General features: G+C 42.0%; 1 protein-coding gene across 3 annotated transcripts in view; it reads right to left on the bottom strand.

Moving 5' to 3' along the window:
• The window catches only part of KCNIP4 (potassium voltage-gated channel interacting protein 4), an 814,425-nt gene that overhangs the window by 88,171 nt on the left and 706,246 nt on the right, over positions 1 to 20,008 (bottom strand). For all 3 annotated transcript variants that reach the window (XM_031436708.2, XM_010991042.3, XM_031436695.2), the window contains exon 2: positions 8,131 to 8,255. In XM_031436708.2, coding sequence (XP_031292568.1) covers positions 8,131 to 8,255 — 125 coding nt within the window. The remainder of the gene's footprint in view (positions 1 to 8,130; positions 8,256 to 20,008) is intronic.

The raw sequence follows: 20,008 nt of genomic DNA, 5'->3' as shown, positions 1-20,008 counted from the left end.
CTCCTGGAGGTCTGAATTTTGGTCCGTGCTAGACAGAGGGTGCCTACAAGACTAGCCCCAATAAAAGCTGAGTGCCTAACGATCTTCCTTAGTAGACAACGTTTCTGCTGGGGAAACTGAACATATCCTGCATGACTCCACTAGGAAAGGACTCGTAAGTTTGCATCTGGCGTCCTCCAAGCGTGGCCCCGTGCACCCTTTCCCTTTGCTGATTTTGCCGTGTACCCTTCTGCTGTAATAGATCAGAGCTGTGAACATGACTACACACGGTGTCCTGTGAGTCTTGCTAGCAAATCACCTGGGGAGTGACGTGGGACTTCCGACGTAACTTTCCTCCTTGCCATTCTCTAGTTTGGTGGAGCAAAGAAGAATGTCCAGCCTGTCCTGGAGTAGCAACAGCCCTTATGCCCACATCCATTGTTCAGAACTCAGTGTGACAGCCCTGTGTGGCTTCAGGAGAGGCTGAGAGAATAGCCTTCCTATATACTTAAGAATAAAATAAAATTCAGTTTCCTCCAAATTTGTTGCATTTAGATAATTCATAAGAAGAATTTATTACACTCATTGAGAAAAAAACAAACAGGTTTAATAGGCAAAGCTGAGTTAAATATCCTGCATACACATTTTACTTAAAGAAAGTAAAATTTATTTTAAAATTTAGGCACTATGGAGATGATGCAGGATGACTTTTATCTGTGATCAGGGTCTAGTACTTTAATTCCAAAATCAAGTACGGAGAGCGATACAATGAGCCAGACACCCGGAGTTAGGAGTGGGGAATGTCAAGGTGAATGAGGCCCAGGACATGGTTTTTAGGGAGCTCATAAATTCAACAGAAATGAGGGTCTTCAGGCCACTTTTCTTTCTTTTTTTTTTTTTTTTTTTCCCCTTGAGGGTTTTGTTTTGTTTTGTTTTGTTTGTTTGTTTGTTTGTTTGTTTGTTTGTTTTTGGTAGAGGGAGAGGAGGAGTGATGGCTAGTGGTGTGGGGAAGAGTTAGCCCTTCAAGGGCAAATCCCTCTTGGAATAAGGGTGGAGTAGAGGGCAGGGTTTACACCCCTGCCTTCCCTAGTGGGATTCCCAAGCAAACAAAGAGGATGCCGAGAGTTGGTGTGTCATCCCATCAGACCAAAGTGTCCCAAAATAGGGACTTCTGGACCAACATGGGTATAATAGTTATTGCAAAATAGAATTAAACGTTCATGATTAATTGCTCACTGTTAACTAAAAATACTTAATCTGTAGGATATGTGTCAAAAGAATCTCCCCCTGCCCCTGCCACATACATATGAATACATGCCTGTAAAAATACCTATGAGAATAAAGAAGAAAGTTAAAAGTGGTTACCTCCAGCGAGGTGGAATGGGGAGTTGATTGTAGATATGACACTTACATATCTCCATTTATACCCCCAGTATTACTTCAAATGTTTAGCATCGTACTTGGTTTGAAATAAATAAGAAATAGATAAACCAAGAAGCATCCGATTGCCACAGAATACATGTAGCATAAATTCATGCTTAAGGCAATATAGTTCAAGATGGCATCACGGGTCTTCCTAATGCATTTTAGTTACCTTTGCACTTAGAAGAATGGGAGGAGAAAACCAAAGGGCAGTCACGTCTGTTTTCACACCCTGAATGAAAGGGATTGTGCAAAGCGTTTCTCATCATCTTCTCATCCACACCAGTAGTAATATCTGAATCTTCAAAAGAGAATATGATGTCCTGCAAGGCTAAACTACCTGCTCAAGGTACAAGAATGGCATTTGAGAGGTCTGAGCCCAGGAGAGCACCTGCGATTTCCCAGAACTTGGGAGTCAGAAGGGCAGCCATGTTTATCTGCTTAGACCTGTAGACAACCTTCTCTTCAGAGAGTCCTGCTTCTTGGAAATCTGACAGAGAACTCTGCTAGGGCATAGGAAATAACATTTTAACTCCGTTCTTATACCTTGATTCTAAAGTACATAGGTAATACTTCGCACTTAAGGAAGATCTTTTATCTGAGTCTTTCAAGAGTGGAACAAAACCAATTATTGGTTTTGGAAAGGAAGGTTGGAAAGGAAGATCTTAATCCCTAATTTGCTGACAGGGAAACAGAAGCTGCCTGGGGTGAAGTGATTTACTGAAGGTCACACAATCAGTCTATAAAAGCCTCAAGAGTAACTTGGAAGGCTCATGACAAAAGAGAAATTGCCTTCTACAATTAGCAGCTTATTTCTCGATCCTAACCACCTTATCCACTCTTTCCCATGCATGTGCTAAACTCCCCTCCTCTCCCTCCCCACCGTAAGTGAGATTTAGAGCTTTCTATGTACACGTGTTTTGTCAAAAATGTAGATCCCTATAATTTCAACCTCAGTTCCCTTCGTCTATTTTTAAAGTAGAGAAGTTCTCAAGCACTTTGAGTAGGATAGAGAAGCCTTATCAAAGAACTCTCATCTCAGGCTGATTCCTTTGGCCATAACATCAAATCTCTTGCAGAAATCAAGGAAAAGGTTGGTGCCACTTTTGGTAAAATCCCTAAGGAGATGTCTGGATTGCAGGCACAGCCCTAAGGGTGGGATCATGTGCTTGAAATATGACTTCAGACCAAATTTAGCAGCTTTACTCCATAGAGGTGGCTGCCTCCTCACGAACAGCCGCTGTGATGGACACCTGTGGTGATGCCCGGTACCTCACACCCTTCTTAATCCCTTTGCCTTGAGTGCGGGGATGAGCAAGTGAAAGAATAAGAAACTAACTAATGAAATGACTTCCCTGATGCTAAAGCTGTTTGCTGATTCATTCTGACTCAAAATGTTTACAACTTGTTTTTCTCTTTTCTCTGACAAACCCCCATCACTGCTTCACCTGCTCAACTGCTTTTGTGCTAAACAGCCCCCAACCTTCCCATTACACTCCTCACTCCCTATACATTCTTTATCCAGAACAGCTTATCTTTTAACCCAGAAGCTGGGCTCCGGGAAGGTGGTCATGGGCTGATAGCTTCAGAAGAATGAACAGACCCTCCAGAGTTTCTCTGGGATGCCAGGTGGATTCACAAAGATTAAGAAGAAAACAGCACCCCTGAAAATGCCCTGATTGCTGTCGCCTTTTTGTTCTAACCCATTTTTCTATAAAATCTCTAGACTCCAACCCCAAGATGGATTCACAGCCCCTAAGGCATTTGCCTGTGTGACTCCCCTTTGCCTGGCAAAGCAATAAAGCTGTTCTTTTCTAATTCTCCCCAAACTCTGCCTCCAAGTCGCAATTCAATTATTAGGGTACAGAGGCCAGTTCTTCAGCAACACAAGGGTGATGGGAGGTGTTAGACACAAGATTAAGTTACACTATGTAAGTCTCTGTTCTGCAGAGTAGAGACACCCTCTCTTGCTGACTTTGCAAGAAGTGAGCTTCCATGTTAAGTGTCTGTAAGAAGGCCATTGGTAAGGGACAATGGGCAGCCTCTGGGAGATGAGTGGCCCCAGGTTGACAGCTAGCAAATGAATGGGGATCTCAGAAATATAACCACAAGGAAATGAAGTCTGCCAACACCCCCTTGAGCTTGGAAGAGGACCCCAGAATCCAGAAAGAAACGCAGCCTAACCAATCCCTGGATTGTAGCCTTACGAGGCCCCATGCAGAGGACCCATTTAAGTCATTTCTGGACTCCTGAGCTTCCAAACTGTGAGATAATGAATGTGCGTGCTTTTTTTACATCATTAAATATGTGGTAATTTGCTACATCCAAAAGAAAACTAATACAAGCATCTTGCACTTTTAGGTAAAAAAGAATGTTAACACTTAACATTTTCGGGGAAGAATGACATTAACAAGTAATAAAGTCATATCTTAAAGATGTATTTGAATCCAAAGGATATTCTGACCTATTGTAATTCAAAATAGTGAAAGAAAAGGAGACAGGGAAAGATTTGGGACTGGAAGCAGCCAGGTGTCCAAAACATACTAGGTCTAACTCTTCCAACTATCTTTCATCCTGTGCCTTAAAAAATGGGAAGAATATGCTGTAAATTATTAATTGATGAGAGGAAATATCACAGAGGAATGTCCATATAAAAACTTAACATCCCAGTAGAGCAGTCATTATCACCTAACACTGACTGAAGTTACGCCGGATTTTGAAAGAGAGCAGCAAAGCAGATTTATGAATCATCTGTATAGACACTCGGCCGACCTTCTAGGTCCGTGTTTTTCAAAATGACCTTCTGTTAGTGGTCTATTAAAATGAGAATTTTTAAAATTAAGAAGTTTAAAAAAAAAGATCATTAAGCATCATCACCGATTTAACTGAATCAGAACCATCACAGGTAAGACCTGGGCTGCCCATCTGCACACACATCCCACTCACTGAGGATTTCCTAAGTTTCCAGTGTAGCCAGATGAACTATTGATACTTGACATTTTAGGGCTCATCACAAGCAGGTCGATTCTGTTTGTGATGGAAGCGCCTTTATGGCTGGGATTTTACGCATCTAGTTCAGTGGCTCTCAATCTTGGCTGTACACAGTAATTTCTGGAGGGCTTTATAAATCCTGATGCTCAAGCCTCTTCTGGGAGCAGTGACATCAGAACGGTCAAGCATGGTGCCCAGCTATTCGTAGTTTTTAAAGCTCCCCAGATGACTGTAACATGAGACTGCCGATGTGTAGCTAGTATCTTCCATCTTTCTGCATCTTTTTTAATACATAGTTATGTGGCTCAAAACCCGAAACACTGCTGGGAGGAACAGAATAGGCCAACCACGACGACTGCACTTGGATGGAACCCAAGCTGAGGCTGATTATGTAGGACCACACTAATAATAACTCTTTTTTGTTGAACTTCGTGTTTATTGCCTCCATTTATTTAAACAAAAACAGAAACAGAACAAAATAAAGACAAAACCCATGCAATGTAGTCATCATCATCCCAATTTGTAGAGATAAGGATGCACAGGCCACGGAATCTGCCTAAACGAGTAAGATTTGGGGTCTGAGGGACACCAGTGTTTGCGGTGCCTGCGCTCTGTCGGTGATTCTCAGAGCGTGGTTCCCAGCCAGGCAGCACCAGCGTCACGGGAACAGATGAGCAGGTGAATTCTCCACCCCAATTGCAGACCTACTAAATCATAATCTTTCAGGTTGGGACCCAGCAATCCATCTGCTTCAACAAGCCCTTCGGGTGGTTCTGGGGCGCAGTAAAGGCCGAGGAACACAGTGTTACATTCTCCATTTCTATCAGCTGCCTACGTTTGAAAACTCAGTCAGCGTGTGGTAAGTGAAATAAAGATGTGGGGATGACTCAGTGGGTGAGACAGGGCGAGCGACTGAGAAACCCTCTCTCCCCTTCTTCTCCCATTTCCCGTTTATATTAACAGTCTATGTGGGAGAAATGTTGTCAGAGACATAACACTGGAAAAAGACTGGGCGGCTCCGGGAAGCTTTACTTGAAGGGGTGCCTTGCCAAGTTCAACTAATTTCACGTAAGTGTGACTTTCTTGTAAGATGTTGATGAATAGTTTATCCATTTAATCAAAATATGGAGAGTTTTAAAAGGTTTCATTAAAGATGAATATCTCAATTGGTTGCCTGAAAATGATTTTTTGATCTTAAGGGCTTGAGATAATTGGTGTTCAGGAAACCAAGGGTGGTTGGTTTGCTTTCTTCGATGCTAAGCGGGTTCAGATTGCTGTCATCCTGTAAAATAAGGGCACTGCTGCCCTGCTCTAGGGCCTTTCTTGCTATATTTTAGGGCATATTTATTAGAGGGACTACAGGAAAATCAATAAAAATTAAAGGGCCACTCTTGTTTTATTTATCAGAGACATTGATTAATATTTTCTGAGCAAACTGTGAAGTCATTTCATTTAAAGAAGTATATAAAATATGCTTTGGGCACATTCGGTTCTGATGGAAATTTATCTCATGGGATGGGGTAGAATAACAATGCAGAGAGAAGAGAAAAAAATAGGGAAAGGAAGGCAGGGGAAGAAGCGAAAGACTAGAACTGACAAGGAGAAGAGACAAAGGAAGTAAAGGAAGAGGGAGAGGATGGAGGAACGAAGAAATAGACAAGAGGTCAAAAGGGTGGGAAAGGGGTTGGGAAAAGAGAGGGAAAACAAGCAAAGGAAGAAAAGAGGACAAGTAGGAAAAGGGGAAAAAAAAATCAAACAAAGCCATGAATGCAGATTTTGGAGCCTGGGCAATTTGTCACGAAGTGCTGCTTGTGGAAGACAGGCTGCAGAGATGCTGGCCCCGAGGGTTAAGGATGGTGGTGATCATTACTCCAGTTTGCAACAAATGGCATGAAAGGCAGCTGGACCCCAAGTGGAGAGACCTACAGTGAAGGCAGTGGAGGGACAATATAGCAACAGCGGAGGAGCGCAGGGATGCTAAGAGGTTGGTTAAGTTCTTTGTTTGACAGCTGTTTTGTATCTGATGCGTAATCCAGTGTTACACAGGAAAAGGTCTGCTTATTACAAGATCTCTGAACCAGAGCAAGGAAGTTTGGGTGTTCCCAGGAATGCGCTGGAAGTTCTCTTCCATGATGAGCCTTCTCCTAGCACTTACTTTCAGCCAAAACTTGGTCTTTTTCACCTCTTCTCCCTTCCCGTCCTCACTGCTCAGTGGTTTGCTGCTGTTGGTGGTCAGGGCAGCTACTTCACTGTAAGTGCTTCCCCCTCTGCAGCCTGCAAACTGCTGCACCTATGGCTTAACTAATAATTTTCTGGCCTAATATTCAAAGCCCCTTTCTCTTTATTCTTGTTTATTTGTGTTATCTTGGTTGATGACACATCACGATGTATGATGCGAGATGGTAAGCACCCATCTCCCTTATATCGCCTCCCTCCCCATCCAGTCCACCCCTACAAAGGCCTGGGTGTCAGCAGAGGACCAGGCTTCAGAGGAGCAATGGAAGGAAAAATTTTGGAAGCCCAGGTAAGGGGAGTGGTGAGGAGCAGAGATGGGATAGAGAGAGGCCCCATGGAGTCAGAGAGATGGTGGAAGTTTTTGTGCAGTATGCATGCCAGAACCCTATAAAAAATATTCTGAAAAGGCAACTAGAGTTACAATTCTCTGAGTAAAGTTTTTTTGTGGATACCAAAAGATGAGTTTCTCATCTGCATGAGGTTGGACAGAGGTAGCAACCAAGGTGGACAGATTTGAAGAGGCTGGAGTCAGCAGAAATCTTTGGACACCATAGACTTCTACAGGCCATGGAATTGGGGTTGGAAGGAGGGGGATCTGAGGAGGAATCAAAGCAATTTCATTTGGCTCTCAAGGACTACCTATAGTATATGTAACCATGGTTTACATATATGTAAGAATACAATACCTCTGGGGATGTGTATGCCATTTAAAATATGACTATTTAATACTTTCAAGGATAAATTACTTTTAAATAAATTCATGACAGTAAGCATTTTCTCCCCATTTGGACTGTAAGCTCCAGCAGAAGCTTATCTTCTCCGGCTTTTGAATGCCCTGTAGTACGTAGCTTAATACTGAGTACACACCAAGGAGTCAATAAGAGTGTGTGCCTGGTGGTGCCCAGCCCACCCCTTGTCCCCCACCGTCACCCTCTGGTGTGCAAGGACTATCACTCCTTTTGAAGGTGATCCACTTGGGAAGGTGCATGATAGGTGCACCTGGATCACAGAGAATGGAGAGCAGGGACTGCCTACGGACCTGTCACTCAGAGCCAGTGGTGACATGGTTTTTCATTAACTATCAAACTTCCATAAATTGGACTTTTCTCCAATGATCAGAATGGAGTCCCTTGATGGGCCCCGATCTATAGCCAAGACTCAAGTCAAGCACCAGACTACAGTTCACAGAGGAAGAGACAATAGGAGCTTATTGGAATGACGTCAATGTAGCTGAAAAAGAAAAAGAATTCCCACTAGGAACTGAGTAAACCTTCCTTCTGTCCCCATCATTACTTAGCGCACGCCTACACTGTATGAGCAACGGTGCGCCCAAGTGAATCGAAGTCCAAGTGGATATCGACACTGCTCCCATCTAGGGAAGAGGGGTGCGAAGGGGACTCATGCTGAGGCTCTCACGGAACTGCACTGTTTCCCTTTTCCCCCTCACTTCTCAGTGCTCCTCTGAGAACTGTGTGAAGGTAAAATCAAAAAGAAAGTTCTTACATTCTTAAATCCTCTGTAAAGAATCTGGAGCTCCTTCTTGGTGAATTTGCTCTGGGCTTCCAGCAGCTCGAGAGCCTCGGGCCGATGCCTGACGGTGGCCATCTCCAGTTCATCTTCCACGCTGTCTGCGGAGGGAAGGCAAAGTCTTAAGGACAGTCACCACTCACCAATCCAGATACACAGTAACACAGAAAACGGAAGGGAATGTTTACTGAAGGCCTGTGCTTTCTCCAGAGGAAGGATTCTCACACTGCCAATAACAGTCTTTACATTTCCCAGAGTTTACAGTATTAAGCTAATTCTACATAATATTTTTTCATATGCTCTAGTCTTAGACATTAACCATATGAACATTTTACAGTACAGTTTGAAAGCATAAAAATCATGAACAATCTTAAAACCTCAAATGTGTGTATGTATCAAGGACTAGTTATAAAAGTGGAATTTTAGTTTAATTGTGATCAGTATCACTCTTGTATCACGCACCTATGAGATAGGACTCCTCTAATACACTCTAGAGATTCCACTGAAATCAAATCTTTCACCTGGAGCTACAAATAAAGCAATCACACCAGGTGCTGAAATGCCTGAAGTCATCGGCTGCCCGTTCGGCATAAATCCAGGCTTCAGGGGTGCACATCGCATGGACTGGGGCCTGAAGGGACTTCCGGATAGAACCTATTTTGCAGATAAGGGAATCCACAACTACGGATAAATGCTAAAATATTGTACTTGCTTTGTGAATTATATTTATGCTATAATTTCTCAAAGATGCTCTATGCAAAAAAAATAAAAATAAAAAAGAATTTTGTGTCCATGTAAATTTGAGAAATACTGAGAGTTCAATGTAGTTTGGGAGCAAAACACTGGAATATAAAGGTTTTGACAGGATTTGCAACAAAGAATTCTGTCCAACCTAACTGGCCCCAAAGGAGATTTGTCCACAGAACCCTTTCTCCCCAGAAGTAACATCAGGTAACATCTTCATATATGCCCCAGGGCCCTGCAGAATGCAGCTTGGGATGTATTGGGATATATGAGGTTCTGGGTGCCCAGATCTCAAAGAACAGCATCCTTAAGCTGCTTTTGTAATTTCAGCTGCTAATTTCAGCTGCTTTGCACGGGGACCCAATGGAGGCCTAAGGGAATCTTCCTGCCACAGTCCAGTCCACACTTCAGCCAAGGAACTTATCAGGAACAGAAACATCCAGGCTCAGTACTAAAACCTTGGCTTCCCTCCACTACATCCCAACTCAGATGGGTAAGACTCATGAGAACATCTTCTCATCGACTCTGGCCCCAGGGTCATGCACTCTCCATTCCACGTCTCAGATGTCAGTGGAAATGTAGTCTTTTTGGACCACAAAAGTCACATCCTTTTTGATATTTAATAATGCTGCCTCTCGCTAACATCGGTACCTACTTACTGCCCTGACACACTGAGTGCAGGGAGGGGCCCGAGCGCTGGCTTTGCAGAGAAGAAAGGTCAGTGGAATCCTGATTTCGGTGTGTCTTAATTCCCTCAGGAGTTTATAAAAGACCACTAATGACGATGAAATAAATACTGGGAAAGGTTGTATTTGTCAAAGTGAGGAAGAGGATATAAAAGCAAACATTTGTTTTGTACTTTTCATATTATAATAGTTTATTTTGGAACAGTGATCCAGAAAAGCTGCAGAATAGTGATGGGCGGATAAGGATAATAAAAGGGCCATGAGAAGACGGGCAGGCCAAGGATGAGCTCAGAGCTGACAAGGATAAAAGCGACAAGGAACTAAGTGGGGTCTGTATCTAAAGGACGTGCAAAGGGCTGGAAGTAGCCGAGAAAAGGCAGCTTGGCGTTAACAAACTGACCTCGGGCTGCGCTTCACGGGGAGAATTGAAAAAGCTAAAATGGAGTTTCACCCATTTTATTTTTTGTTCACTGGAATGAATGGGTTGACTCTATTCAATGGGTCCTGAGCTTGAGAGGATGAAGGAAAATGGCGTCCCTAAGATTTCTGTCGATCCAGTGCACTGGGCTGTGTTGAAGTTATTTGTTGTAGTTGCTGGTGCAGAAATAAATGCCATGGGACTGACCTGATAGAAATAGACTACGATGGAGGGAAAGACTACTTTCTTGCAGAGCATCTTGATTGAGCTTCTTTTTGAATCAGTTACAGTATAATTTCCTCAACTTAAAATATTCTCTTTCCTTTTTTCCTCTTGTTGAAATACACCTGTCTTTTATGATCTGATTCAAATACTCCTGCCTTCTGTCTGAAGCCTTTCCAGTTGCCCCACCATGCAGAGCTACTGATGGGCCCCCAGTCAGAGTTCTCACACCCCCCCTACTTCTCAGCTAGCCTGTAAATCATTAATTATGTTATGATCTGTTCAGGCCTGTCTTCCCCATTGTGAGTTCCATGAAGATGGGCAAAGTCCTACAGGTCTGTACGTCCTCTGGACCTAACATAGCGCCTCATACCCCACAGTTGCTCAAGAATTAACTGGGGAATGAATGAAGACATGAGTCAATAAACAAGCGACGTTGCTGCCGAAGTCCCCCTGCCTCTGGAGCCCCGGAAACCTTAGCTGCAGAATAGAAAATTATTTCTCAAACTGAGGTTTGTGGACCATTGATGGACCTTGAATAACGCCGTCTTTGGTATCACAGTGTTCTCTATGCCTTGTTCCGAGAAACACAGCATAGACAAAAGTAAAGGGAATTTTAGTGAGATTTTCTGAGCATTTTTTCAATCACAGCATAACCTCCACTAGACCTAATGACCCGTCCACTGCTAAGAAACAAAACAGCATCTGAATTGCTCAGCCTTTGTAACCACACAGCAGCCTGAACCTACCAACCCAGTTTCCCCCTCCAACTACTGCAGACTTGCAGACGCTAAGACTGAGACAAAAGACCCAGGGCCGGAGGGTCAGTGTGATTGTATCAAGAATGTGCGATAGAATGAGCATCACATGCGATTTTCAAAGCACCATCCTTCAAGTGTCTGCCTGGGGACTCTCTTGTTTTCCTAGCTGACTGGTATCTTACTTCTTAATGATTCCTACCTTTCCAAGGGCTGTTTCTATTTCTAGAAGGCTGACAAGCTCTAAAAACATACCTGAAATCATCAGCAATCACCAGCATATAAGTTTAAAAAAGAAACACCACCTAACGCAATCAGGACTCCGATCCTGGAGGGAAAGCCTGAGAGCACAGCAGGATTCTGCAGAGGATGCGAAATTCATGATGGGACTCCGCCACCACTTAAAAGTGTGCACTTTGGGGTGTTTTTTTTTTTCTTTTAATACAGTGCTTAACATTTATTAAATTCCTGCAATATGCCAGGAGATAGGCTGGGTGCACTACTGATATAATTCTAATCTTCACAATAAATCTACAATGAGATGTAATTGTCCATTTTTTTCATATATGGATACTGAGTATCTTACAGAGGTGAAGGAATGAGTGGCCAGGTGTCACATAGCGGAGAAAACAGAGGCTGAATTTATACTCGAGTCTTTGATGCCAAACTTCATGTGTTTTCCTACTCTGCCAAACTCTCAGTACTAACAGAAATAACAAAGATTGAAAATAACATTTTTATCTCCTCTCTTCTCTTGCACTGTCAAACGTCTCAGAGAAGCTGACTATATCTGCTGGGTCCATTTCCTACCTCCTGTTCTCTTTTTAATCTACTGCAATCTGACTTCTGGCCTTGTTATAAGTTGAATTATGTCCCCCTAAAATTTTTTTGTTGAAGGCCTAACTCCCAATATGACTGAATTTGGAGATGTGACCTTTAAGAAGACAATTAAAGTTAAATAAGGTTGTAAGGGTGGGATCCTAATCCAATACAAATGGTGTCTTTATAAGAAGAGAGAGAGGCCCCTGGGACACACAGGGGCAGAGGAGAGGCCATGTGAGGACACCGCAAGAAGGCAATCATCTGCAAACCAAGGAAAGAGGTCTTATGAGAAACCAACTCAGACGGAACCCTGAGCTTGGACTTCCAGCCTCCAGAATTGTGAGAAATAAATTTCTATTGTTTCAGCCATCCAGTCTGTGGCATTTTTTATGGCAGCCTGAGCTGACTAATCCTTGCACCTATATTCAAAAGACGTGTAACACCAGTAAAAGCAGGTCTCGCTATTCACAGTTGGCCCAGCAAGCGCTGAGAAGCCTGCTAGCCAATCACATCCTTTCATCTTCACAATGCCTTTCAAGACAGCGGTTATCATCCCCTTTCAAAGATGAGAAAACTGAGACTTGGAGAATCCAAGTAACTTGTTCAAGCTCAGATGACTAGTTAGTAATGAAGCAGGCAGCTCTCTCTGGCACCCTAAAACCCAACTTTCTAAACATCCTGCTGAAATTGTTAATAAAACCCTCCAACCTCTACAGAGATTTTGCTCTAAGCCTGACTGTATATTATCTCATTCTAATACTGACAAAAATCCTGTGAGATATGTATTATTGCCTTTATTTTACAAGGAATAAACTGGGACTCACAGAGTGTAAATAACTTACTCAAGGTCACAAAGCTAGTAAGTGACAGAGCTGGAATTTGATTTCTGGTTTTTTAATATCAAAAATCATGAGCTTAATCAATAGGATGTTTTAAGAGATTTGGGAGACAAAATATTTTAAATCACAAACCAGGCAGCCATTGAATACGCCCCTGCTCTGGAGAAATGTGCCTGGGGGCTTTGAGATCGCTATGGTGGCGGTCAACGAGGTACTGATTAGAAATATGCAGAATAAGGTTTGGAAGTGATGGGTTCACAGAGCTGGAGAGAACACGAAAAGTTGCTGGAGTTGTTGGCTTTTCTGCCTTTCACCACTGAGAAATTTGGGTTCCTCAAGGCTAAGTAGGATTAAAAACAGAACCAGGTGGCACTCTGACCTCCTGGATCATCTTCAGGGCTCTGTCCACATGCAACTAACTACGCAGGTGTCCTGCTCCTGGAATAGCACTGCTCATCCAATGCTACTTTTTTTGCATTCTGAGACAAACTAAATACAACTAGTATTTTAATTCATGTGTCTTCTAACAGATTTCATTTTAATCAGATGACAAATTGCAAAACCCAGACACCCTTGAGCTTCCTGACTGTCTCTTTTTATTCTTTGTTCCTTAGATCTCAGTCTCTCAGGGCCAAGGATGTCCTCTGTCTGAGTCAACAGTCCCCTCAGGCCATGACACAGTTGGGCTAGAAATTGGAATTCAAATCACCTGGGAATGACAGAATGCGTTTTAAAAATAGGCACCTTTCTCTCACATCTCCCAACTTCTCTTAAAATACAGTAGAAGCTTATTACAGCCTAACTCAAAATAATGCAAATTGAACTCTGTCTGAGGTCAAATCATATCCCCTAGAACAGAAGTGCAGAACACCTTGCTTTACACAGATGAGAGTGAGGCCTGCCTTCCTAAGACGCAAACTTGGAAACAAGGCCTGTAATACTGCAATACAACTGTTTTCTGAAGAATACTGTCACTCTTTTCAGGAAGCGGGTTCAGAGATGAGTCCCTGCCTTATCATAGCAGGGGACATTGTGAGACTGCAGCCACGTTCTTCTGCCTGGGGCCTGCCAGACTACTGGCTAGCTCGGCCCAACAGCATTGAATTTGGCACACTAAATGTGCTCAATTAAAAAAGATGTGAAATCAGTGACTAACTAATGGAAGCATCCCCGTCGTCTTGGGTCTGTCTACAAGAGGTCCATGTCTCAGTACAGCGTGATCGTTCTTTAAAAATATTATACATTTTCTTCATAAAAAATCATAAATCCTATGACTTAAAAATTCTGTTGGAGCTGAAATTGATTTGTCTAGCCAAAGATTCAGCTGGCTTGACTTATATTGCTTTATCTCATTTATAAAAATACTTTCTGTGTCTTGACTTCTAATGTTTACCCCAAATTCAGTTGGATTACTAGTGACTTGATCTGCATGGCAATAACATCACGATGAGGATGATTACCTTCTAATGACACACATGGTTAAATATGTAGAAGCTTAGCCCAGTGACAGGTATTAGAAGAGGAGCTGACAAATTTTGCTCCAGGTTTTAGCTTTACACTAAGTGATGATGGAAGACTCTCGGCTATAGTGTTGGAAATTACTCCTGAGAACTTCTGCAACAAGGAGGAGATGCTACTGTCTGTTTAATACTTAAGTGTAACACATCATGACAAAGATAAAGCTGCCTGGAAGGAGATTTCCAAAGCTATTTTTCATGACACCTATGGAATTTCTTCTTCCCCTTTCCTTCTCTTTTCTGAAAGCTTGGACAGGCCTGGCTAAGACACCATCTACTCAGAAAACTCTGTTTCTTAGTCCCACCCTTCCCGATGCTCAAAGTGGTTGGAATTATAACCAGCTGAGGAAACTGGTTTTTAGGGTTAAGGAATTTGCTCAAGTTTGCACAACTGCACAGTGGATCATGGGGGAGCCGGGAGCTGACACCAACCTGTCTTCCTTCTTGCTTTATCATTTGACTTCTCTGGGTGGAGAGTTGAAACTTGGGCCAAGCCCTGCAAGCAACTTTTCAAATTTTGCCAAATTTAAATGTTCAGTCCAAGAATGCGAAGTCCTGGGAGCCCTGTTGACGCCTCCTGTCTTCACAACCACCCACCCACCCACCGTCCACCAGGAGCTGTTCTCAGGTGCACAAGGAGAGTATGTGAACTATTAACTCCAAGCTGATCACGCACAGCCCACGAACAGAAAGCAGTCAACCCATCTGAAGCCTTGCGGGAGTCCCAGCTCTTCCCAGACCACTCTGAACCACTGGAGCCTCCAAATGTTTGTTAGTCAGACGTCTTTCTTCAACTCTGGCCCTGAAATCATGTTAGGACCCCAAAGCCCTTTATTGGTAGTACTTTATCCTATTTATTGTACATATAGCAGCAGGAAAATGAAAAGTACCTTGAAAACGGACAATTACTTTGAATGTCTTCTGTTAGAGGTGGTTGTTGGCAATGACAGTGCAATTTCCATTCCAGAACTTGAATTGCTTTGCAATTTCATGATTGAATTCAATCACTTATAAAACATAACTACTCAGAGAAAAATTGCTGAAGCTATTTCTCGCACCACTTGTGAGTAGATTGTCTCTGCCTTATTTATAAACATAAATAACTCTTCACACAAGCTGAGATTTTAAAATATAATCACCTAATTGGAATGCTTGTTGTTAGCATGAACTATATTATTACTACAGCAAGCCATGAATAGCCTCTTATGATAGAAGCTATTATTTCATACGTGGTAGGGTATAGCTTGCTTTTCGGTAAATGAGGGAAATAAAAATTAAATTGCCGGCCATTAAACACAAAGAGAAAATCTACAATAGAAATGCCAGGGTAAGGGGAGAAGGAACAAGGAATATGATCGAACTTTCACATAAAGGCAGACCAAAAAGGTTGACATTCTAGTCAGGAAAGTCAACGGCTGAGAAGGACAATGATCAAAGAGAAGATAAAAAAGCAGTGAAACATGGACAGAGATGAAGATAGCCGGTCATAGCTGATGCAATTCCAAATGTTCTAACAAGAGTTTTTCTTGAACTTCGATAGACTGTCTCCTGTTTGCCCTAAAAATCTAATATAATAGCAAGCCACTTTCTATAGCATTTGTTCTATGCAAGCACTTCACATACACTAACTGGTAAAATCCCGACTCGTGTCCTGTGGATGCTCTGTCTTGTTCTGTGGGTGCAGATGCTGGCACAGAGAGATTAAGTGACTTCCCCGTGGTCGGTCACAAAGCAGCAAAGCCAGGGTATGAACTCTGGGAAGTCTGGTTCCTGGGTTTACGAAATTAACTGTTCTCCTGTTCTGTCTCCCATAGAAAATAAGGGAGAATGATGGCCCAAAATGTCCAAAAATGATAGACCCAACCAAGAAGCCGAAAATTAGTAGCAAAATGTCCTTTATCAGTAAGAGTGTCCCTACCCTCATGGCATTCACATTTTAATAAGCTTCTGACTCCACACTGGGAGCAGGTGGGCCGGGGGAGGAGGGACGCACACTAGGAGTAGCCAATGAGCCGCAGGACTAGCACCTGACGTCTGCTGGCCGCCCCTTGTAGTAAACAAAGTTACTTTCACGTTTGTTATTAGAGCTAACCATCACGATCACTCTGTGATCGGACACTGTCACCTTGCTTTTACAGACCAGGAAATCCGTGTTGGAAGGGAGGCTGTAAATTACGAAGGACAAATAAATAGGAAGATACAGATTTAGGACTTAAACCCAAGTTCACTGACTGTAAAGTCTAGAAGTGATGGCTGATTACCTGAGAACAAAGGAGGGAACATAAAGCTGAAAAGGAGCAGAAGCGTATTACAGCAAATTAATAATAACAATAAAAGAGCCAGTGACCAAATGTCGCTCTTTAATCTTTAAGGGAGAAGCTTTCATCATTTTACTTTGCTTCAGATGTTAACACAGAGGTGATACATTTCTAAAAGATTCTTAATTTTAAAGTGTTACATCTAAAGTCTATTGGGAATAAACATTTGGAACCTTTATTTACGCTAAATACAATGCCTGATTCATAAGATATCACCACATTATGTGTTGCTTTAGAAGGTGGACAGTAAATAAATAGAATCCATTACCTAGGGAATTAAAAGTAATCTGTGTGAATTTAGTGATAATAAATTCTTGGTGGTATATTGGGAGGGGGGTGTTTTTGAGCTAAAAGCAGAGATGGACTAATATTCTGCTGTGGAACATTTATCCATCCTGACCATGTTTAAAACAGGGTATTAGGAAAACTGAGCAGCGATCTGGGTTTTGTTATGTTCCTTCTGGGTTTAAGCTACTTTCTTGGTTCAGGGAAAGTTAGATTGCATTGTCCAAATGTCGGTTGGACATCTACTGTGTGACTAGGATAAGTCAGTAAAACGTTCTCTGCCTGTGTGCTCCCTATGTTCACTGCTATAAAAATGAGTATGAAATTGTACCCAGTATTGTGGCATAGGGTGACTGGGCATGAAATGAGATGGCACGTGTCTGGCACGCAGTAAACACTCAATCATAGTGTTATGGTCATTATTTGTACCAGTATTAACTACAGTATTGTCTACTGTCACTCTTAACATGATAAAGCAGAACAGTGCCTAGAGTCACTCATTCCAGGAAATTATTCAGTATCTCCATTTTTTTTTTTCTGGGTCTATGTCCCAGTTCTGACACTGGACAATGGGTTTTACCTCACCAAAGCTTTAATTTAAACATCTCTGACTAGAGATAATATTTGTTTCAAGTTCATAAAATTGTTTTGAGAGATTGCTTGAATCACTTACTGATATGCAGTAACCGATCAGTAAAAGACAACACTTATGGTTATGAATGGTCATTTCATGCTTCCTAGCAAGGCTTTGTTCTAGAATCTTCAGGAGTAGGGCTCTGTCACTACCTTTCTGGAGTTTGAATTCCTTTTCTGATGCTTGTACAGCCTTAGGCAAGGTGTTTAGTCACTCCCTGCCTCAGTTCAAGTCACTGGAAACCTCAAATCCTCAGTCCTCTCAGCTGTGAAATGGAGATAATAATAGCATTCTAACAAAAACTCTGAAGATTAAGTGGAATAAGGTCTGGCGCATCACAAAAACCCACAGTGCATGCTTTCTGCCACGAGGATGATGATGGTCTTGCCATCGATCCCTCTGACACTGGCTCACCTAAAGCATGAGTTAATTTTACACTGACATTGAGATGAATTAAGTGTGATTTTTATTACCTCCAAGAACACTTACTGGAGAATATGTCTACCTCCAAGCAGATTCAGAGAACACTACAAGCTACTTGGAACTGTTCTACCCAAGTCTCCAATGAGAGTGTTTTGCAGAAAGATGAAAGCTTCCTCTTTCAGTTCATCTCTAGAACTTGTCTACCTGTTTTTCTTTCTTTCTTTTTTTTTTTTCTTTTCTGAAAGCTTGCAAGCAGAGATGGGTCAGTGCTTCTAAAAACAAACAAATACAAAACAAAACAAAACTTTTGCCCATCACACTTGCTGCTCTATAGTATCCCCTGGCAAGAAGGCAATTTGCAACTAAGAAAGTTAAACTTTAACCTTGCAATCTAAGCAGATAACATAGCAATGCTCTGTATTTTATAGACCTGGTGGAGTGTAAAATTAAGTCTGCTTGAAGCGTTAGGTTCCCATTTCAGTGTCTACAGGAAACCAACAGAAACCAGCACTGTGTGCATTACTTCAAGGTCAACGCAAATGGAAAATAGGTATTTATGACTCCTATTAGAAATGGCATGAGTGACCAATCATAAAATCATTAATAAAAAAAGAAAACTTCTGTTTGTCTAAATTTTGATGTAGTCTTATAGGTAGTCGTCACTCTACCCTCTTTTGCCCCAAATTAACAGTAAAGAAAATAGTGGAAAAATCAAATGAGAAACAAAAGACTTCATCACACAGGTAACCTGAAAAAAACACATCCACAATAAAGCTTTTCTCAAGAATGGCTCGTTTTCTTTGGACACTTTAAGCGAATGTGTCTGAAATAAAACTACTGCCATCTTTTCTTAGCTCGCTTTCATGGCCGTCTCTGCTTCTTATCCTGCTTAATGTCACCATTGTCCTTTCGGTGGAATGGCTGCGTCCTTTTCCTATCTTTGACTTAGTACCAAAACTGTTTCCCAGTGTTTCCAGTCACAACTTCACCCTGGGTTTCAAATCAGTCCTTTCCCTCTCGCCACTGTTGCCTTACGTGCAGGTCTCTGTCCTCTCCTATAGGGAGGGGAGTCTAGTGGTGAAGACCCTAAGCTCTGGCATCACACTGTTCAAGGTCAAATCCCTCCTGAGACACTAAGTAACGGTGAGACCTTGGGTTAGAGATTTAATGTCTTTTGGTTGTCTCACCTAAACGGCGATTATAACTGTGCTTTCTTTATAAGCTTGTATGACATATTTACAATAATTGTGAAGGCTTAGAATCGTGTTGTGCTCAGTAAGAGCTAGCTGCTTATATTGTTTCTTGCATAAGATTTTTAGGCAGTTTCCCAACTGAGTTCCCTGTTTTCTCTTTTCTCTCCTTCAGCAATTTACCTGTTCCTGATTTATTTTTGTAATATTTTCTCACCCTGAGGTTTAGTTGTTCCTTGATTCAGAAACTAGCTTTTGCTGACATTGTGGAGAACTTGTCTGTGTCTTCTCTTCAAACGTTGCTTTTGAGCTCTTGCTGTTCTTTCCTCTGACTTCAAGTTCACCACCGACCCTGCTAAAGTTGAACTTGTGTCCCAGCTCCCTTGCCTACTGGCTGGCTCTAGTCATCTCAAAACCTAATCAAGACAAAGAATCAGTTTTCATTTTGATCTAGCAATCCCACCTCTGGGTGGGTCTACATCCAAAAGGAATGAAAACAGGGTCTCAAAGAGACACCTGCACTCCCATGTTTAATGAGGCATTATTCACAATAGCCAAGAAATGGAAACGACCTAAGTGTCCATCAGTGGATGGATGGATAAAGAAGATGTGGTTATATACATCCAATGAAATATTCTTCAGCCATCAGAAAAAAGGAAATCCTGCCATTTGTGACAATAGGGATGGACTTTGAGGGACTGTGCTAAGTGAAATAAGCCAGACAGAGAAAGACAAATACTGCCTGGCACCACTTAAATGTGGAATATGAAAAAAGTCAAACTCACAGACAGAGAGGAGAAAGGTGGTTGCCAGGGTCTGGGGTGTGGGGGAAGTAGGGAGAGGTTGGTAAAAGTGTACAGTCTTTCAGCTATAAGATGAATCAGATCTGAGGATCTAATGTGGAACTTGGTGATTATAGCTGATAACTCTGTATTGTATAAATGAAATTTTTGAAGAAAGTAGAACTTAAATATTCTCAGCAAAAAGAAGATAAATAT

Source organism: Camelus dromedarius, chromosome 1, assembly GCF_036321535.1.
Source record: "Camelus dromedarius isolate mCamDro1 chromosome 1, mCamDro1.pat, whole genome shotgun sequence".
Classification (NCBI taxonomy): Eukaryota; Metazoa; Chordata; class Mammalia; order Artiodactyla; family Camelidae; genus Camelus; species Camelus dromedarius.
The sequence above is the reverse complement of the archived record's forward strand: the minus strand, read 5'-3'. Positions and strand labels throughout refer to the sequence as shown.